This window comes from Agelaius phoeniceus, chromosome 1 (genome assembly GCF_051311805.1).
Source record: "Agelaius phoeniceus isolate bAgePho1 chromosome 1, bAgePho1.hap1, whole genome shotgun sequence".
NCBI lineage: Eukaryota > Metazoa > Chordata > Aves > Passeriformes > Icteridae > Agelaius > Agelaius phoeniceus.
This window is the reverse complement of record NC_135265.1, coordinates 34,533,399-34,552,789: the sequence shown is the minus strand read 5'-3', so window position 1 is coordinate 34,552,789 and position 19,391 is coordinate 34,533,399. Positions and strand designations below refer to the sequence as shown.

Here is a 19,391-nt window from a genome sequence, read left to right as displayed (position 1 = left end):
CCTGACAGTCCCAAACAATGAGAGAAGAGTGTGCGGGTGGATGCGAGGAAGGCAGCAGGCTGCAGGACAAGCAGCCACACACACACACACCCACACCCACACACACACACACACGCACACACACTCTCGCAGCCTCTCTCACAAACATATCCACGCACACGCACCCTCCTCCCCACCCCCGATCATTTCAGATTAGGACGCCAAGGGGATAGATACTCGAGATATCATTTCCCCTTTTAAAAAAAAGTGTAAATAAAGCCTTTCTGGCCCCCAATGAGGCGTTCCTTCCCGACTTTTTTGGATCAATCAAACAGACAGTGGCTTCTTTTGATTAAAGCCCAAATTGTCATTGGGCAGAGGCAATCATGTGACAGCCAATTCGGTCCAATTTCAACCTTGTCTCCATGAATTCAATAGTTTAATAGTAGCACGGTCCCCATACGGCTGTAATCAGTGAATTAGAAAAAAAACACCCCACCAGCGATCTTCTATGCTATATTTTTTTCTCCTCTCTCTCCTTTTTCCTGGGCCTTCCCCTCCCCCCGAGGCCCCTGAATCCGAGGGAACTTTTTCTCCGCGGGGGCTGCCAGTTGAAGGCCATGAATTTCGCATTTGAGCGAGAGATCGGTTTTATCAATAGCCAGCCATCGCTTGCTGAGTGCCTGACATCTTTTCCCCCTGTCGGTGATACATTTCAAAGTTCATCAATCAAGAACTCGACGCTTTCACACTCGACACTGATTCCTCCTCCTTTCGAGCAGACCATCCCCAGCCTGAACCCCGGCAGCCACCCTCGCCACAGCGGCGGCGGTCGCCCCAAGGCGAGCCCCCGCGGCCGCAGCGGCAGCCCGGGCCCCGCCGGCGCCCCGCCGCCCCCGGAGTACCCCTGGATGAAAGAGAAAAAGGCGTCCAAGCGATCCGCGCTGCCGCCCGCTTCGGCCTCCGCCTCAGCCGCTGGACCTGCCTGCCTCAGCCACAAAGGTCAGTCCAAAGACGAGCCGCCAGCCCCGCCGGGCCGCTATTTTGGCTCCCCGCATCCCCTCGGCTTCGCGGGGGGACGAGGCGGAGGGCGGGCGGGCGGGAAGGACGGAGCTGGCGGGGCTCGGTGGAAACCCAAACTTTCCCCAAACTTGCCTAATGCGGGATGATTTATTTGAGTTGGAGCTGACCTCTCTTGTCTCGCCGTCCTAGAGTTAGGATATTTGACAGTAATGAAGAGTGATAGATTGCTCCCGCTCAGCTAAGCAGCTGATGCATTAATTATAAATTGCGGTATGGCTAATATAAAGTTTGCTCTGGTGTGGGGAGGTTGGGGAGCTGGAGGCAGCGATTTGGCGGAGGTGGCCGAGGGGCACGCAGCACCGGGCGCTCAGCAGTGCAACACAATGGGTTTACTGCATCTAAAGGCGGCCATTTTGTTGCAGTTGCTATTTTATGCTATATGGACATATAGATATAGACACATACATGCAGAGAGAGCACTCCCCCCCACCCCCCCGGGATGCGATGAGCTGGGGTGCTGAAATTCAATCCGTGCATTTATCTGTTTTGTATGTGTGTCCGTGTGCCTCTGCTTTCGCTGTTCGGGCGGGGATGCTTTGGGGTGCGTGTGGTGGTGGTGTTTTTCTTTTTTTGTTTTTCTTTCTTTTTTAACAGACCCCCTTGAAATCCCCGATAGCGGTAGCGGTGGATCTAGGCGCCTGAGGACGGCTTACACCAACACCCAGCTTTTGGAGCTAGAGAAAGAATTTCATTTCAACAAGTATCTCTGTAGACCAAGGAGGGTTGAGATTGCAGCCTTGCTGGATCTGACTGAGAGACAAGTCAAAGTCTGGTTCCAGAACAGAAGGATGAAGCACAAGAGACAGACCCAGTGCAAGGAGAATCAAAACGGCGAGGGGAAATTTAAGAACCTAGAGGACCCCGAAAAAGCAGTGGACGAGGAAGAAGAGGAGGAGGAGGAGAAATCCCTCTTCGAGCAAGCCCTCAGCAACGTCTCCGGCGCTCTCCTGGAGCGGGAAGGCTACGCTTTCCAGCAGAATGCCCTCTCCCAGCAGCAGGCGCAGAATGCGCACAATGGCGAATCCCAAACTTTCCCCGTTTCGCCTTTAACGAGCAATGAGAAAAATCTGAAACATTTTCAACATCAGTCACCCACTGTTCAAAACTGCCTCTCAACAATGGCCCAGAACTGTGCAGCTGGCCTGAACAATGACAGTCCTGAGGCCCTAGATGTCCCTTCTTTACAGGACTTTAACGTTTTCTCCACAGATTCCTGTCTACAGCTTTCAGATGCAGTTTCCCCCAGTTTGCCAGGATCTCTGGACAGTCCCGTAGATATCTCTGCTGACAGTTTTGACTTTTTTACAGACACACTCACCACAATTGACTTGCAGCATCTGAATTACTAAGAAATTAAAGAAGTCCTCTCCAAGGGTCCTGCTTTCTCCTCCTTATTCTTCTTAATTTTTTCCCCCAGTGAATTAATTTTATGTTTCCCCTCCCATTCCCTCTTCACTATTTTCTGTTTGTTACTTCCCTCTGATATGACATTTTGCCGTTTCTTATGAAGTTTTAGTTGTGTTCAATTTTAACCTAGCCACATTCTAGGTCCTTCTATGAAAGCAATATATGAGGTCTGTAAGAAAGTGATCATATAGGAATGTATCTTCACTTTCTTTTTATTTTTGTATTACATTAGGATGCGTTGTCATAAGTATTTTTGGTAGAATAAATTCTTGTTTGCTACAAGGAGCTTTCTCTTTTTTCTTTCCCTTTCTCCTTTCTTTCTCTCTGCTTTTAAGATGGATAACATGATGGGTATCTCTCCCCATCCCTTCCGCTATTAATTTACGAATAATCAAAATCCAACGTTCTGACAATGAGCTCTTCCCTTTTGGCAATTTAGGATACTCATTAGAGAGGAAAAAAATCGTTCATTTTCTTTATTATAAGGATTCTCATAAGGAAACTAAAGAAATTAAAACCGTTCACAGGTTTGATGGAGATTTGTTCCTTTTAATGTAAAAATGTGGCATCTTATCCCTGTGAGGATACAAAGCTTGGAAATCCTGAGCTGTAACAAAAGCATGAACGAGGACTTTTTCTGTTACAGGCAGAACGTAACAGAGACTCAGTAGGATAAGCGTCTCCTGCAGAAACCAGCCTGTTACATGAACGAAAGGTGCTTTTAAAAAAAATTAAAATAATCCTGTTTTTCTAGAAAGTAGTGCTTAGCAACCAGCAAGATATTTCAGAAAACGTATCTTAAAAAATATCAGAGCTCACAAAGAATGTGGTTCGTTACTTCTCACGTGCTGAGTAATCCAAGAAATCAGCCCTAGAAGGAGAGGAAATACAGAAGTTAGTGCCTGTGAAATCAAAAGGGTGGCAGAAACGCAGGGGGAAGAAAAAAATATTTAGGGAGGAACCAGCCTCTCCACTCCATCCTTCTCGGGGGCGGTGCGGGGGCAGACCCGAAGATATTTTTTTGTGTAAGCCTTCTTGAGAGGTGAAAGACTGCTAACGAAAAGGGGAAACTCTGACTTTAAAGTTACAATTTCCTCGGGCTCCCCGCTCTTCTGCTGGAGGCGGCATAGACGGGCTTTCAGAAATCTCCACCAAATTGCCTGCCAGCCGGCGCTGCCGAACCCCAAAGCGGAGGGTGAGCCCCGTCCTTCGGGCTAAAACGGAGCAACAGATGCCAGCGGGGCTCTGCGCCCCGGGGCCGGGGCTCCCCGGGCGGGGACGGGCCCGGCTCCTTGCGTGCGAGAGCGCGAGTGGTTGCATTACACGGGCGAGTGGGGCTTGGGTGGGGGCTGTGAGCGGGGCTCTGCTGTCCGTCCATGCGAACAGTGTTGTCTCCCAGCCCCGTAACACGCTGTGGAGCTGGGATGCGTGGGTTATAGCTGGAAGGGCTGAACGCAATTCTTCCGAAAGTCATAAATCAAACTCTTTCTATGAATGAGAATGTCATCAAAGAGATCAATTGCAGGAACACATTCACAAATAAAAATCCTCTTACGTATTTGCCGAGGCTGGGGATCCCCGTCTAAAACCATTAAGTGAGAAGGCGTTTAGTCATAATTCACTTTTATTGCTCCTTTAAAACAACAGCTTGGCTGAGCTGCGGGCGCGGTGAAACCTCGGCCTCGGTTCTCCTCCTTCCCTCTGCTCCAGCCATGTCCCTGCGGAAAGCGAGCAGCCTCCCCGGCATTTTCACTCCTCTGCCACTGGGTTAAATTGGACCGCAACATTCATGTAAGGGTTGGGGTTTCTTTTGTGCCCAGATTTCCGGATGCCGACTACGCTTAAAGAAAACCAAAGCAAAACGAACTAAAAAAAAAACCAAAACCCAAACAATAAAACGAAACCCCAGAAACCTCCCAAACAAAACCCAGAAACATCAAATAAAAAAGAAAATAAAAATAAAAAGAAAAAGGAAACGTTCTACAAGGTTTAAACTTCTCACAAACTCAATTTAAATAAATGGGGGAATTCAGCAAGCAGGAGCCGCCTCCGAGGCTCCGGGTGAACTCTGGGGCCACAGCGGGGGCACACTCCCACGGAAAAGCCTAAACAGCCGGGATCGCACCCTCAGCCTCAGTTCCGTGGCAGGAAACGCGGAGCGAAGCCGGAGGGGCCGGGATGGCCTGAGGGTAGGGGGAAGGGGCAGGAGCTCCCCCTCGCCTGGCCGCGGAGGAGGGAGGGTGTGGTGTGTGCTCCTCCTCTGCTCCGACCCTTCTCATGGTGTTGCCCCCATGCTTAGTGCGGGCAGCAAAACCCGAGAGCCCCGCCAGAGAGACAATGCAACAAGAGACAATGGCACCAAAAAGGCAGAGAAAAAAGGAATTCAGGATTCTGTAAGAAAAGTGATTCATCGGAATTTGCGGGTAAAAGGGAGCTACTTGTAGTAATTTTTTTTTTTCTTGGCTGAAGGAAAAAGCACTGAGAAGATGTCAGCCCTTTTATTAGTAAGCAGTCTTAATCGCTGTCTCTTTTCTCTGCTTTATGCAGTATTTATCACAACTGGTTTACAAGAATGAAATAAATGTGTTTACAGCTATAACCATAACCAAAATTGGCGCAGTATAATATCATAAATGCCTCTGGAGTGTTGTTGCTCTTGTCCTCCACTCCGCCCCCCTGCAGTTTAAGAAACTGAACCTTTCCAGAGGGCCCTTAACCATCCCTGCCTCTGTAGTAAATCAGAGCAAATAGATGTACTGAGGGCACCGGGATGACGCGTGGTGGAGAGAGGCGCCCTTCGGTTTTGGCTGGCAGCAGAGCGGCCGTGCGGATGCCGTGGGATGAGGGCTGACCCAGCAGCGGTGGGAAGGAGAGCTTTGCACCCAGTGTTGTTGTGCTGTAGATCGTGTGGGAGGGAGGAGCTTGAGGGTGTGTATGTGGGTGTGTGCGTGTGTATTCGTGAGCGGGGAGTGGTGGCGGGCTGGAAGAGCCTTTTGGATTTCAAAACAAGCAAGGATCGAGCGTGAGAACAGAGAGACGTAAGAGTAGGCACCTGCAGAAATAGAGGGGGTGGCCCCTCCTGGGGCTAGTGTCAGGGGACATGACTTTCCATCCATCTTTCTCCAAGGCTGACGCTTCGCAGAACTTCTTTTGAAGACTTTTGGTGCCGTCCTTTCTGCCTGCAGACGGCTGGGTGCGCTGGGACAGGCGGATGCCCGGCCTTTACCTCCCCTTTCCCTTTCCGCATACGTAAACCGCATGTGAGGTCGTAACCCACATCTCACCGCCATCCCTCCTTCTCTGGCCACGGACCCGTTTTTTGACCCACGTCCCCACGGTGCTGGGGAGGGGTGGGTCGGAGTCGATGCTCAGCGCGGGTCCCGAGGGTTCTGGGGCTGCCACTGGCCATCTGCCACCTCTCCCTACCGCCGACCCGGGCGGCGGAGCGCAGGGACAAAGGGGCCGGGGCGGCGGGCCCTGCGCCTCCCTCCGCTCCTCTGCCCCTGTCCCGGGTCGCCTCCTCGGGCTGCGACCCGCGACACCCCGGACAGCCGTGCCCCCACCCTGTCCCAGGGCGGACGGGCGGCAGCGGCGCTGCGGGAGCACAGCAGATGGACTGCGGAGCCCCCGGGCCCCCGTCCAATCATTCGTCCTCCTGCCCCCGGCTCCTCCTTCCCTACCCCAACCCTAGGCTGGTGAGGGTGAGCCCGGCGGAGGTGCGGGGGGAGCAGGGATGAGGGCCAGAGGGTGGCCGGTGAGCCTGGGAGAGCACAATGGCCGTCAGTCCCAAAAGCGCCTCATTTCCATGCTAATGTCCGCGGCCGCCTGGTGATGCGGCTGGACAAGCCCCTTTAACTCTTGGCGTGGCGTCGCGTCGGGACTGCGGCGGGGCTGGACCAGCGAGACCCCTCGGCACCGGCACTGTTACCGTCTCCACCTCCACCCACATCCCATCCACATCCGTATCCTCGGTCCCACGCCTGTTCTCTACCTTATCCTTACCTTCATTCCTGTCCTCATCTCAATTCCTACCCCGGTAGAAGTCCCCAACTGCATCCACGGTCTCATTCTTCCCATTCTCCCCATTCTCATTCCCGTTCCAAGGGCTGATGCTCTCAGCACTGTCTCTGCCTCTCTCCGCCCCATCCCTCGCCCCATGCCGTGGATCCAGTCGCGTCCCCCAGCCTCTCCCACCCCCGCCGCTGCCCTGGCCGGGGGCTGGCGGGCAGCAGAGGTGCCCGGTGCAAGCTTGGCAGCGCCGACAGCAGGGTGATGATGCTGGGGCACCCTGGCAGCAGCACTCACCCTGCAGGGACGGCCGGTGGGCTCCGCGGGCCGGGCGCAGCCTCCAGGTCTCTCCTGCCTTCCTCTCTCAGCTGGCGGACGAGACCCAGGGGGCTGTCGCGGCGGGGGTGTGTGTGTGTGTGTGTACAGCCCGGCCCGGCCCGCCCCCACCCCCTGGGGGCACCGCCACCGCCTCCCTGCCCCGCGGTGCCGGCGGCCGGAGCGCTCGGCGTTTAAATGCCCCGGACGCGGCGCTGTCTCAGCGGCAGGAGCCGGGGAAGCCCCGCGGGCGCCGCAGCCATTGGCTGCCGCCCCCCACGTGCCTGCCCGCTGCCGGCGCCTTCGTGTCATTTTCCTGCCGGCCCCATGGAGGAAGTGGGAAAGTTGGCGCGGCCCCGCCGGACGCTGAAGACCCGGTGGCGGCGTGACAGAGGGACGCGGCGAGGATGAGCTCCTTCCTCGAGTACCCCGTCCTCGGCGGCGAGGCGGGGGGCTGCGCCGCCCGCGCCTACCACCCCGACCACGGGATTACAACTTTCCAGCCCTGCGCCGTCAGCGCCGGCAGCTGCAGCGGAGAGGACCGCTTCCTGACGGGCCGCGGGGTGCCCATCAGCCCCCACCGCCACCACCACCACAGCCCGGCCCAGCCCGCCGCCTACCAGCACCACGGCGGGCTGGGGGTGTCCTACGCGCACCCCGGCTGCGGCCCGACCTACAGCGCGCAGGGCTTCGGAGCGGCGTACGGCCCCTACCCCCTGGGGCAGGACGCGGAGCTGGGCGGCGGCTTCCCTCCCTGCGCCCCCGCCGTGTACTCGGGGAGCATCTCCTCCTCCGCCGCCGCGCAGCACCCGCTCCCGCACCAGGGCTACGCGGGGGCCTCCGCTCAGTACGTGCCTCCCCCTTACGGGCAGGAGCAGCAGAGCCTGCCCCTGGGCACCTACAACCATGCCCTGTCTCCCCTCCACGCTGGCCACCGGGAAAACGCCCGCTCCCCCTCCACCGAGACCTCGCCGCCGGCGCAGACCTTCGACTGGATGAAAGTGAAAAGAAACCCACCCAAAACAGGTCAGTGGCCGGCGGGAGGGCCGGGGCGGGGGCCGCTCTGCTCTCTCTCCACCGAGGGTGCGGGGAAAGAGTCGCGGTATCCCGCGGGGCTCTGGGCAGGTAGGTCGGCCCGCACCTCTGTGAGCAGTCGCGGCTGCCTGCCCGCGGAGCTGAAAGCCAGCGCCGCTTATTCCTCACTTATTCCTGACCCCCCCCTTCTCCTCCTCTCCCGTGGTCATATTTCTGGTAATTCATAAACCACTTATCAAGTTTGCTCTGACACTAGAGGCTGACTCCGGTTTAGCACCTCGCACTCCATCACTCACCCTGCCGGGGTTTCCCTCTTATCCTAAGAAGTTCTTGCTCCCTATCGCTTAGCCGGTGTGGACATATTGATTACATCGCCTATAAATCATTTGCGCTCACTTTTACTTACCGCTGCATGTCCCCTCGCAGGCAAGGCTGGCGAGTACGGCTTCGTGGGGCAGCCCAACACCGTCAGAACTAACTTCACCACCAAGCAGCTCACCGAGCTGGAGAAGGAGTTTCATTTCAACAAATACCTGACCAGGGCCAGGCGGGTGGAGATCGCCGCCTCCCTCCAGCTCAACGAGACGCAGGTGAAGATCTGGTTCCAGAACCGGCGGATGAAGCAAAAGAAACGGGAGAAAGAGGGGCTGCTGCCCATCTCCCCCGCCACCCCCACGGGCTGCGAGGAGAAGGCGGAGGACTCGTCGGAGAAGTCCTGCTCCTCGCCCTGCAGCGCCTCGCCCGCCTCCTCCGCCTCGGACACGCTCGCTGCCTCCAACTGAGACCGGCCGCGCCCCGACGGCCAGCGCGGCACACGCGTCCCTCCACCGCCGCTCTGTCGGTCCCTCGGTCGCTCGCTCGCTCGGTGTCCCCGAGAGGTCCCGGCGAGCTGCCGCTCTCTCCCCCGCTACCTCCGCCGCCGTCCGGCCCCGGGGGTCCCGGCGCCTTGGTGCCAGGGGAATTTTCTTCCCGGCCCCTCTTCCTTTTCTGTTGGTGAAGCTGCGTTGGCATACGCGTAAGGGTCTCCCTCCTCCACTGCGAGGACGCTCCACCGAGTTTCCCTGAGTGAAAGACAGGTTATTTAGGGTACATAACCTCACAAAGAGATGCACTATTGCAAGTGTTTACACGACTTATAGGACTTTCATCCCCTTAATTTAATGTATTCTTTGTTCGTGTCAATGAGTTTGTTGCTTGTAAATACTTTGTCCGAGAGATTTATCTTTTTACAGATTTTTCTAGAATGATGTTTCGATTATCAGGTTAAGCAGGGTGAGTGCATTCTCCAAACTGGATCCATTTTTATATTGGTAAAGTAGACGACTGTATCAAGTAAACGTCTTAAGCTCAAGCAGATACCTCAAAAAAGTAGCGCTATTTCTTTAAATGTGACAAACAAGGCTTCAATTGCACTAGGTTTTTTAAACCTTGCCCGGTGTGCTTGCTCCCCGTCCTTTTCCCCCTGCCCCAAAAGCTGTGCTGGATTACGTGCAGCTGAAGGGTACAACCATCCAAAAGACCTCGCCCCTTCCTATTTTCATATTAACCTTCCTTTAGACTCTATGTCTTTTCAAACTACTCGTGAATGTGACAAATGGCCAAATGAATGTATAATTTCTGTGGTTGGTGTCCAGACCTTTGCATGACGCACCGTGCTTTGCTGTACTGCGGGTACACTGAGTTCTATCAGTTGTCGTGTGTGAGCAAAATGTCCTCCTGATTTTTCTGTACAATCATGAAAGGCTCTGTGATTCCACCAGTGGTGGAATCCAGGGCAGGATTTACGGGTCCTTATAATGTCTGTAATAAATATATTCCACTTTCAGGTAGCCCTCGTCTGCCTACCTCTGCGTGACGTCAGCGCTGAGTCACAGGCTGGGCTCAGCACTTTCGTTTCCCTTCTTTTCTTCTACTGGGGTCTTTCCAAGGGGAAAAGGGAGTAAGAGTCTCACAACCCCTCCTATGTTGTTTTGTCACAGTCAGAGCTCTGGCTGCCCAATCTGACTTCCTACACAAAACTTCTTCCTCTCCTATGCTCAAATAATATTATTTTTAGACAATATAAGGCCCTTCTCTCCATTCTCTGTAACTGGGAGGAATTTATGATACCAATCTAATTCTGAAGCACAAACAGGAGAACTTCCTGGGTCAAGTGCTAACCTTTTCACCTCGGGATGGATGCTGACACTTAAATAAACAGAGCACCCTTCAAAAGCAGCAACTCTCTTCAGCCAGTCTTTCCTCACACTGCAGACCCCTCTCCAAGGACTGCACATTTAATTAGCCTGGGCACTAAGCTTGTCCTACTTCCCTCTGCCACCCCAAGCTGCTATCCCCGGCGCTTGATGGGGTGCCAAAGTGGAAGATGGCTCCCAGGGTGTTTTTGGTGTTAACCCCAGCCCATTCCACCGTCCCTTCCCCTCTTTCTCCGTGCCCGACCCCCCGCTCCCCCCCCGCCCCAGTGTACAAGAGAAAGCTCTCGCAGGTAAATATAATAACTGTTCCAAGAAATGTCAAGTGAACAGCAGGTGGGGAAGGGAGAGGAGCCTCTGTGGGGAGAACCTGGGTGGCAGGACACAGCAGAGGCATGCTCAGCTGGACGGGGCATGTCTCAAGTCACTGATGCCTCTTGAATTACAAGGCAAACACGCCTAACATCTCCTTCACCCGGCCCAGCTGCGGGAAGTGCTACCGGGCTTCTCCTGAGGCTGCTCTGCCCACGCAGGCTTCGCTTTGCGGGGTCCGCAGAGAGTCAAGGAAATTTTCTTCACTTCGGTGTCAAAAGAGACAAGCCCTGATTTGCAAGGCGCGGCGGCCATATCAAGAGCCGAGCTAACTGCAAGGGAGCGGGGCTGTCTCCAAAGGCTCCCGCCGATGCCTCTATTTCTTTCATTTCCCCGCCTGCCATATACTTTACCTTTTGTTTATTAGTGTAAAGCCACAAAGCAAAACAGATGGCCTTCTTCCAGAGTCTTGGATGTGTTAAAGTGGCATTAACATGCCAATGAGGGCATTTCAATATCGAAATCTGGATCTAAACATTGCTGGAATCCGGATCTACAACTCGATTCCACCGGTGTTGACCTAATGTGTTAGAAAGAGCGGCCATAAATTACACCCTAAATACGAGAGACAAGACGCTTGTCAGTGCGTCAATCTGAGATTCGTGATTTGCGGGCAAAGAATCCCATCTCCTTCCAAGCCCAAACCCCATATACATACATACATACATACATATATAATGTATGTATATATTTCTCACCCCCTTGCCACCCCGCAGTCATAATATATTTCAAGTAAAGACCCTCCAAACCTCCCGATCCTGTCTCATTTTGTTAGCGTTAATACTATTTCGATATCATCAACCTTCGGGTTCAGGGGTGCGGTGAAGAAAAATTAAAATCTCTAGTTTATAGTTTCTACCACAAAAATATCGCTAACCACCCCCCTCACCCCCCGACAGAACGTTTTAAATGAAGGCATCAATTTACCCTTCAGGTTGTAAGGATTTTTTTTACACATTTTAAAATTAAAAAAAAAAAATTCTCTCTAGAATCTCAGGGTGAAAAATGAAGAAAAAACCCGCATCTCATCAAAATCGGTCAACACAAATCGCATTCAAATGTCAAACGGAGTTTAGTATCTTCCTATCATACTTAAGGCCATTTCTGCTGTTCACCTTTAAAGTTTACTTTTGGAGGCTATTGAGATGCTTTGGTGTTTTCCTCTGGGGCAATCAGATTGAAACCGATCAATATTTACTCAGTCTGAAAGGGCTGTTGAAAAGGCAGCTAACAACAAACTGCTTAGCTGCTCTCCCCTCTTTAATCTCAGGTTCACCGAAAGTTCAAGCAGAAATGAATTCGGTGATGGGTCACTTTAGAATAAATCCCAGTAGTTAATCTCACAGCCTTGATAAAGGCAACAATTACAGAGTCATCCCTCTCCCTCTCTCTCTCTCTCTCTGTCTCCCCAGCAGCGGCAACTTTCCTCTCACTTTTGCCCAGAATATTTTTACTAAATTTTAACAGCTTTCCGTTGTTTTGCGGAGACAGCAAAAACTCGGCATCTTCCCCGCGCTGCATCCCACGCTCAGGCGGGTATCCCCGGCCAGAGGTACCGCAGTGAGGGGAAAAAAAGCCATCTCGTAGAGCACCCGGCATTTTCAAGCGGGGGTCCGGGGACAAAGGGAGGGGTGTTTGGGGCTTTCTCCTCAGCGGCGATGAGGAAAGGGATGGCTGGAGAGGCACCTGGCAGCTGGAGGCGCTGGTGGAGCCGTGCTCCCCTCTCCATCCTGAATGGGAAAAGAGTAGAAATCTGGGCAAAACGCGATGGACGTCGCCGTTAATTGCTGGGACTCTGCAAAGGCTAAAGTTCACATAATCACTGAATAAATGCGTGCTTCGTAGGGATTTATTAGTAACTCTCTAATGGCAGCTCACGTTTGGGCCATGGACTCGAGCTGCTTTTTACCGGCAAAGTGCTGTTCCGGAGCGATGCCGCCTCCCACCCAGGAGCTGTCCGGGGACCCTGGGCACGGAAGGCGATGAGCTCCCGGCCAGGCCCCGGGGATGCTCCGAGCAAGGCCGGAGCCCGGGGCCGCCCGCGGGAGAGCCCGGGCGGCAGCGCCGCGCTGGGGACGGCCCCGGGGGACACCGAGACTGCTCCCGTCCGCGGCACCGCAGGGCCCTGGAGCCGGCGGGAACACCGGGATGACTTTTTCATTGAAGGGGGAAAGAGTAGTTTAGGAATGTTTTTTGCGTCAGCTTAGGAGCAAGATCTCTTGTGAGTTTTTCTTTAGCAATTAGCTCTGTGAGATCACAGTAAATTTGTAACCACAAAAAAAGCATTACATAAATAATAAATTAATAATATATGAATAAACAGATATGTAATGTATTTTAAGAATCTTTCTTTCTTTCTTTCTTTCTTTCTTTCTTTCTTTCTTTCTTTCTTTCTTTCTTTCTTTCTTTCTTTCTTTCTTTCTTTCTTTCTTTCTTTCTTTCTTTCTTTCTTTCTTTCTTCCTTCCTTCCTTCCTTCCTTCCTTCCTTCCTTCCTTCCTTCCTTCCTTCCTTCCTTCCTTCCTTCCTTCCTTCCTTCCTTCCTTCCTTCCTTCCTTCCTTCCTTCCTTCCTTCCTTCCTTCCTTCCTTCCTTCCTTCCTTCCTTCCTTCCTTCCTTCCTTCCTTCCTTCCTTCCTTCCTTCCTTCCTTCCTTCCTTCCTTCCTTCCTTCCTTCCTTTTTTTTTTTTTTTTGTCTGCCTTTTTCACTTTTTCTTTTTTCCTCTCCCTCTTTCTCTTTCCCTTTTGCCTTTCTCCTTTTCCAAGACAAACATTCCTTTTCTCCCTTAGGTACACTACTTGGCCAACTCTCATTGTTAACATTATTCTTTTATGGTTGATGTGTCATAAAATATTACAGGTCACAGTTTCTCCTGTTTCAAGCTTGGAAAGACCAATGGAATCAACGGGTGCTCTAGGGAAAGAAAGTCTTCTCTTGTGCCTAGGCATCTGGGAGAAAACTGTGTTAATTTTGATCATGCAGGAGTGCTCTTTGCCATGCAACTTCGAAAGGATTACACATTTCACTAATACGAACAGGAATGGATCCAGAGAATGCTCCTGTGCTACTTTTTATAGGGAAGTGACACAGTGTAAGCCTTTGTTCCACATGGAGAATGTTTCAGCTATTACTTTTACTGTTATTTTGGCCTTCCAATATATTTTCCTTGAAAGTGTATATCTCAGAAAGTTGAATCAGAACTACTGGTTCTGATAAAAATATGGTCAAATAATGACCAGCCAGGACTACAACAAAACCTGTAGCCAGTTGATGATTTCTCCGAGTGCCCATTTTATAAACACAAACTCAACGTATTTCAAAACTTCTCCCCATCAAGAAAGTAAAAATAGCAAAAAGAAAAGAAAAAAAAATCAAATACCCCAAATACAAAGGGGGCAGCGGGAGGTACGAAGCTAATCTCAATCACAAACTCTAGTGCCTGTGTTCACATCGGTCTCAGATGGGGTGCAGCCAGCGGCAGGCGGAGGGATTGGGAATATACAGGGACTCATGGAGCGTTTTGCTCGCCAGAGTTGTAGACAGTGTCCGAGGGGTGGAGAGCAGGGGACGAGCGCACCCTGCCCCAGTGCCCGTCTCGATGCCCGCCCGGCGTCTCGGCGCTGCGCAGCGCTTCCTCTTTGCCTCCAACAAGCTTGGCTTTGCCAAGGCACTTATGCAGGTCCTAACTCTATCTCATGCGGGGTTGTAACTTCACCGCCAGAAAAGAGGTAAAAAAAAAAAAAAGAAAATAAAAGTAAAAAAATAGCAATATACTATCGACTATTATAAATTAAAGATTAAAAAAAGAACAAGGAAATATCTACTTAGACTGAACCCTTCACTAACACATTTTGTTGGGATCGATTTCATTCGCAGCTGTCTTTGTATTTGATCTTCATGAAATGACTAATACGAGGGAAATTCGTTGTGTGGATTGGAATAACAGCGGAGCGGGGCTACGGCCGCCGGGCCGCTCCTCTCCGCTCCGCTCCGCTCCGCTCGGCGCCGGGCGCGGGGGCGGCGGGGGCGGCGGGGGCGGCGGGGGCGCGGTGCGCGGTACGCGGTACGCGGTGCGCGGTGCGCGGTGCGCGGTGCGCGGTGCGCGGTGCGCGGCGGCCGCGCTCCTCGCACCCGGTTCGGCGGGTCTCTCCACGGGACCCGCCTGCTGAACGGCGACAGTCAGGCTCACCCCAGGGGTGCCCCGGCACCCACCCCATCTCTGCGGGCCGGCTGGCCGGGCCTGAGGTGGCACGGCAGCGCCGAGCCGGGGATATCGCTTCTGGTGTCCTTTGTCTATTAATACAGCCATCACCAAATCCCGGATAACCTCCCTTTCCCTCTGTCAACACCCCTCCGCTCCAGCCCGTGCTGGGGGAAGAGGGATGGGACCTGCCATCGGGGTCCTGTAGCAAGGGGTGCCCCTTTTAGGGGTAACTTGGTGACAGATGTTGACGTTTCTAGGGAGCTCGGTAAACAGAAAGTTGGACTGGACTTTTTCATAGCCCATGTGTTTTTCATCATTCCCCGCCAGGCTCAGACCAAAGGCAGAAGCTTCCCTCTTCACACTCCTCATCCCCTCTCATCTTCAGCAGTCACTCAGTCCCGGTGACAAGCAATAAAGAGCAGAGAAAACACAGGAGACCAGCTTTGTTAAGTAATGAAAAGAGATGGGGGTGAGGATGAGGCTGGTGGTGGAAACAGGGGGCCTCCTCCACTGCACACCAGCGAACCTTCAGGTGCAAAGCACACCTGTATAAATCACAGACCCCTTCTGGGAGCAGTGGGGGCATATTGGAGAGGTCTTGGAGAACAGCCACGTGTCCAAACTTCCCACATCATAAGTAGGTGAAGGTCATGGAAGGGGCTAAGCCACAGAAGTGGGAATCTCTACATAGTTTTAATTGAAACTCTTCTGTTCCAATAAAACCAAGCTTTTTCTTTACTTTTGCTATGGGCATATTACATCAAATAACTCTAGTGCAAAACATCAGTTGCAGTGGAAATGTCATCCAAACCTCAATTTATTTTCTTAGCGTAGTTGTAAAATATTCCCACTAGCACCCAGTAAATGTAGACACTTGGACCAGAATACTCTATTTTGCAAGAAATAAAATCCCTGCAGCACAGCTCTGCGCTATCAGTGGATTTAACATCCTTGCATAGTTCTGTGGACAGATGGGTCCTAAAATAAAAGGCATTGGTAGGATAGTGTTGTGTTCTTCAAGCTGTGATGGGGAAAAAAAAGGGTAAAAAAACCCCACTGTCTAGAAACTGAAAGGTGATCCCATCTGAGCTGAGCCATCTGAGAGCCATGCATATTTCACTGCACAAAAATGTTATCTTGGAGGAACACTCCTACCAGCAAACAGTATTAACATGAACAATATGCTTAGACATAGAAGTGGGTATTGCAGACAGGCAGGACCCCATGGGGCTTTGCAGTTCATTACATTCCCCTGTATATTTTATTTTCTCTGTTTCTGACAGTGCTATGAGGCAAGGCAGTGATCATGGAAACAGAAGGTGGGGCAAAAAGGGCCTGAGAAGAGCGGTCTTTAGAGACAGAGCTCAGATCCCACTGCACAGGAAACATGCAGTGTTTTTCTATATCCATAGGAACATGTATGTCCCCAAAAACTTAGATTCATGTAAAAAGGCATCACCCAAGCTTCTTTCAAGTCAGCTCACAAACTGCAAGGTTTGAAAGATTTGATTTTGAGGCTTGTACCTGATACGTATCTTGGCTTTGAGTGGGACCTACCATGGCTCATTGCTCAGGGAGACTCAGCTCACCTGAGACCCACAAATCTGCCAATCCAAAAATTAGCCTCATTGAGCCTGGTAATCCACCAGTAAAGATAAGTTTTCTCTCTTCAGATCAAATCTTTCTCACCCCAGGGGGTTGAACAGCATTTATACAGTAAGGTATATAAGGAATGCAGCCAAACCCACAGAAAATTCTGCTTAGGACCCTCTAACAAGACAGTTTGATTACAAATCAGAAGAGAGATGCTAGAAATCCAGATAATCTCTATGTAATCCCCTTTTTTGAACATCATGATGTGTTTTGAGACTGGTCAGCCATACAGGGTGACTCCCAATTTTGCTGGAGCTGAAAGAGAAGACGTAGCTGTTACCTTGGACTTTGGATCAGACCCTAACTGGAAACACCACGTTCAGCAACAGGCAAAAATTCCCCCTTTGCTTTTCACTGAAAAGACAACAGGGCAGACTGTGCACTGAAAGCAGTGAAAATCTAGCAAGAAACCTCCTGATCACAGGTTCGTTTTTTTTTTTTTTTTGTATCCTATATGTAATCAACCATAGATGAATTCTGATTGTGGAAGGGGAAGGTGATGCATTATAAAGTATTTGTTGCTATCAGAAAGAACAATTTTTCTCACCCTATTCTGTAGGTGGGCATCAAAATAAATGCAAATCTTTTGAAGTTTAAATACAAGTCATAGCTGCAACCTGAACGATGATATCAGAATATGGGAATGGAGGAAGTCTTTTAGTAACCAGTCTTAACCAGGATAAAATACAGAACACATAATGGGACCTTATTCTTCAGATCTTATTCATTAAAATCAGTGGGGTTTTGCCTTAAAAAATTATCCAGACAGGATTTTTTAGCCAGTAAACATTTTTCAGTGTGACATTTTATAAATTAAAAAAAGAAATGAAAATTAGTTACCACAAATGCAGCATTTAAAGCAACGGTGAGCCCATGTTAACATTGATTTCTCTCTCTGTGTCTCCTTCTCTCTTTCTTTATAAAACTTATGTACTCTGTCGATAAAATACCATCCTCTTTGATAATAAATCTGTTGTTTCAAGCAAGGATGCTACCGTTTCCTTTCCCATGTAATTTATAGTTGTATTGATTCGGCAGCTGTGGTTCTCTATTTCCCGCCTGTTGTATTAAAAATGAGTTCTAATTGCGAGGCAGATAATCTTTGGTCGGAGGACCTCACAGAGTATTTTAGCTGTAGCTAAGGAGATTTAATTTGATCAATAGAGAAATGAAAGCCTTGAATATTTAAAATGATAATTTTCAGTTTAGGAAAAAAAGAGAGACAGACAAAGAAAGGAGGTTAATGGATCCAGGAAAAGCATTCATAGATCAGCATGAGCAGATGTTCTTTTACTTTTCTGTCAACGTTTCTGGTTTGTTGTGCATATAGAAAAACAAGCTTTTCAACTCTCACCGCAATTTCAGCCTGTTGCCAGCTTTGCTTGCCTGCAGGATATCTGCTTATCTAGCATGGGAGCAGAATCAGGCCTCCTCCCCTTTGGTCTAGAAGCAAAGCAACCTTTCACATGGGCTGCAAGGTTTGTCACACTCCCCGCCCCCCACTCCTCTGCAGGCACATTTTCAGCCCTTAGATCTTTATTTCATAAAATTCCTTTCCTCTTAGAGACTGAAATACTGGCCAGGAGATGAATGGAAGAGCTGAACAATATTAACTGCATTCAGGTGTGTGTTGGCTAAGACAAACGTGGCCCCTTTCCTTGAGGGCAGGATGCATGTTCAGCCAGGTGGGACAGCCATCCCCATGCAGCTGTACAGGGTCCTCTGTAGCCCTGGTGTCTGCACTCAGCGTGGAACCTCAGAGTGAGAAGGATGCAGTTACCACATAGAGGAAATTCCACCAGCCATTTTCCTTGGAGAAGCACCTTTGAGAGCTGCCCCATGTGCTGACGTGTCTAAAGTGTCCATGTTGAAGGAAAAGAGCGATCTAATGGTGCTTGGGTGTGTCCTATAGGATTCATGAGAATGAGGCACATTATTTCATGTTTTTAATCCTTAAAGCAGGTATTTTGTTTAGTGCAATTCCATATTAGTTTGGAGCAGCAACACTAAAAGTGATGGAGTCCAGCCTGAGCCTTAAAATTAGGTTTGTCTCTAAATATTCTCCAGGGCAAGGATTATATATCAGCCTTTGGAAAAAACCAGTCTGCATTTAAGCGAAGATTAAATAATCTAAGATATATTGTTTGCATCTCAGATGGTAGGACTTTTTAAAAATTATTATTGTAGTGAAATATTTAGAGTAAAAAAAATGCCAACAGGCATCAAATAGATTTCCTTTCATCACAAAAGGTTAACTTCTGCTGTATTTGTGCTATATTAAAAGGCCTAGTATTTTCAGTGGGGAGTTTCTCAGAAAAAGGAGTGTGGAAGTAGCCCCAAAAGTCACACTATTCATGAGATAATCATTATATGAGCTCGAAAAAAAGAGGGAGAAAGGAATGAAATCTGTCAGCAGCACTGTCTTGAGACATACCTGCTTAATGTGAGTTTGTCCAAAGGCAGGCACAGTGCTCTGCTCCAGAGATCCTGTCAGCTGGATCTGAAGGACACCCCTTGAGCTGTCATGTGACAACATCCTTTTAATTGTGAGCAGGAGTGTGTGGGCTTAGCCAGAATGCCACTACTGAAAATATGGCTTTTTCTTGACCAGCAAAATGAATTCTAGATGTACTCAAAGCTGAATAGCTGAAAAAGTCTTTTTAGGAAGATGGAGGAAATGAATTCTTCCTTGCATCCATTGTACTCTCCTCCTTAAAAGAATATTAAAAATCAAGCTTTATCTAGATGTTTCCCAGATGCTTATGCACAGCTATGAGACAAGTTCTTGAGTGACCCAAGCCTTTTCCAGACTTCAGAGCTTGCATTCTCCAGCCTTGGGTGCAGTTCTTCCATTGCTACAATGGAAGGTTGGAATGAAGGTGGTCACAAGGGCAAGGCTTGTGTGGAGAAGGAAGAAGGACAGCTCTGCAGGAGCTTTGCTGGACACTGCTGCCACTGTCCCCAAGAATACTGGCTACAGAGCAGTGAGGAAGCTGTAAGGAGAAACAGCTGCCCAGGAGTAGGGGCAGGAGTGGGTGCACAGAACAGAGAAAAGAGAACTCAGTGGTGATAGTTTTTCCTTTCCCAAGCACAGTGTGAAATTCCATATTACACAGAGATGCATTTCAAGTTACACTTCACACTAA

The 19,391-nt window shown here is 50.3% G+C and overlaps 2 protein-coding genes across 2 annotated transcripts; both read left to right on the top strand.

Annotated features, from left to right (window-relative positions):
* Positions 1 to 599: 599 nt before the first annotated feature.
* Positions 600 to 2,411, top strand: HOXA2 (homeobox A2). Its single transcript, XM_054638107.1, has 2 exons — positions 600 to 981; positions 1,657 to 2,411. The coding sequence occupies exons 1-2, from the start codon at positions 600 to 602 to the stop codon at positions 2,409 to 2,411; spliced, it is 1,137 nt and encodes a 378-aa protein (XP_054494082.1).
* A 4,788-nt stretch (positions 2,412 to 7,199) lies between these two features.
* HOXA1 (homeobox A1) lies at positions 7,200 to 8,609 on the top strand. The gene is made up of 2 exons (XM_054637623.1): positions 7,200 to 7,818; positions 8,254 to 8,609. The coding sequence occupies exons 1-2, from the start codon at positions 7,200 to 7,202 to the stop codon at positions 8,607 to 8,609; spliced, it is 975 nt and encodes a 324-aa protein (XP_054493598.1).
* Positions 8,610 to 19,391: the final 10,782 nt, after the last annotated feature.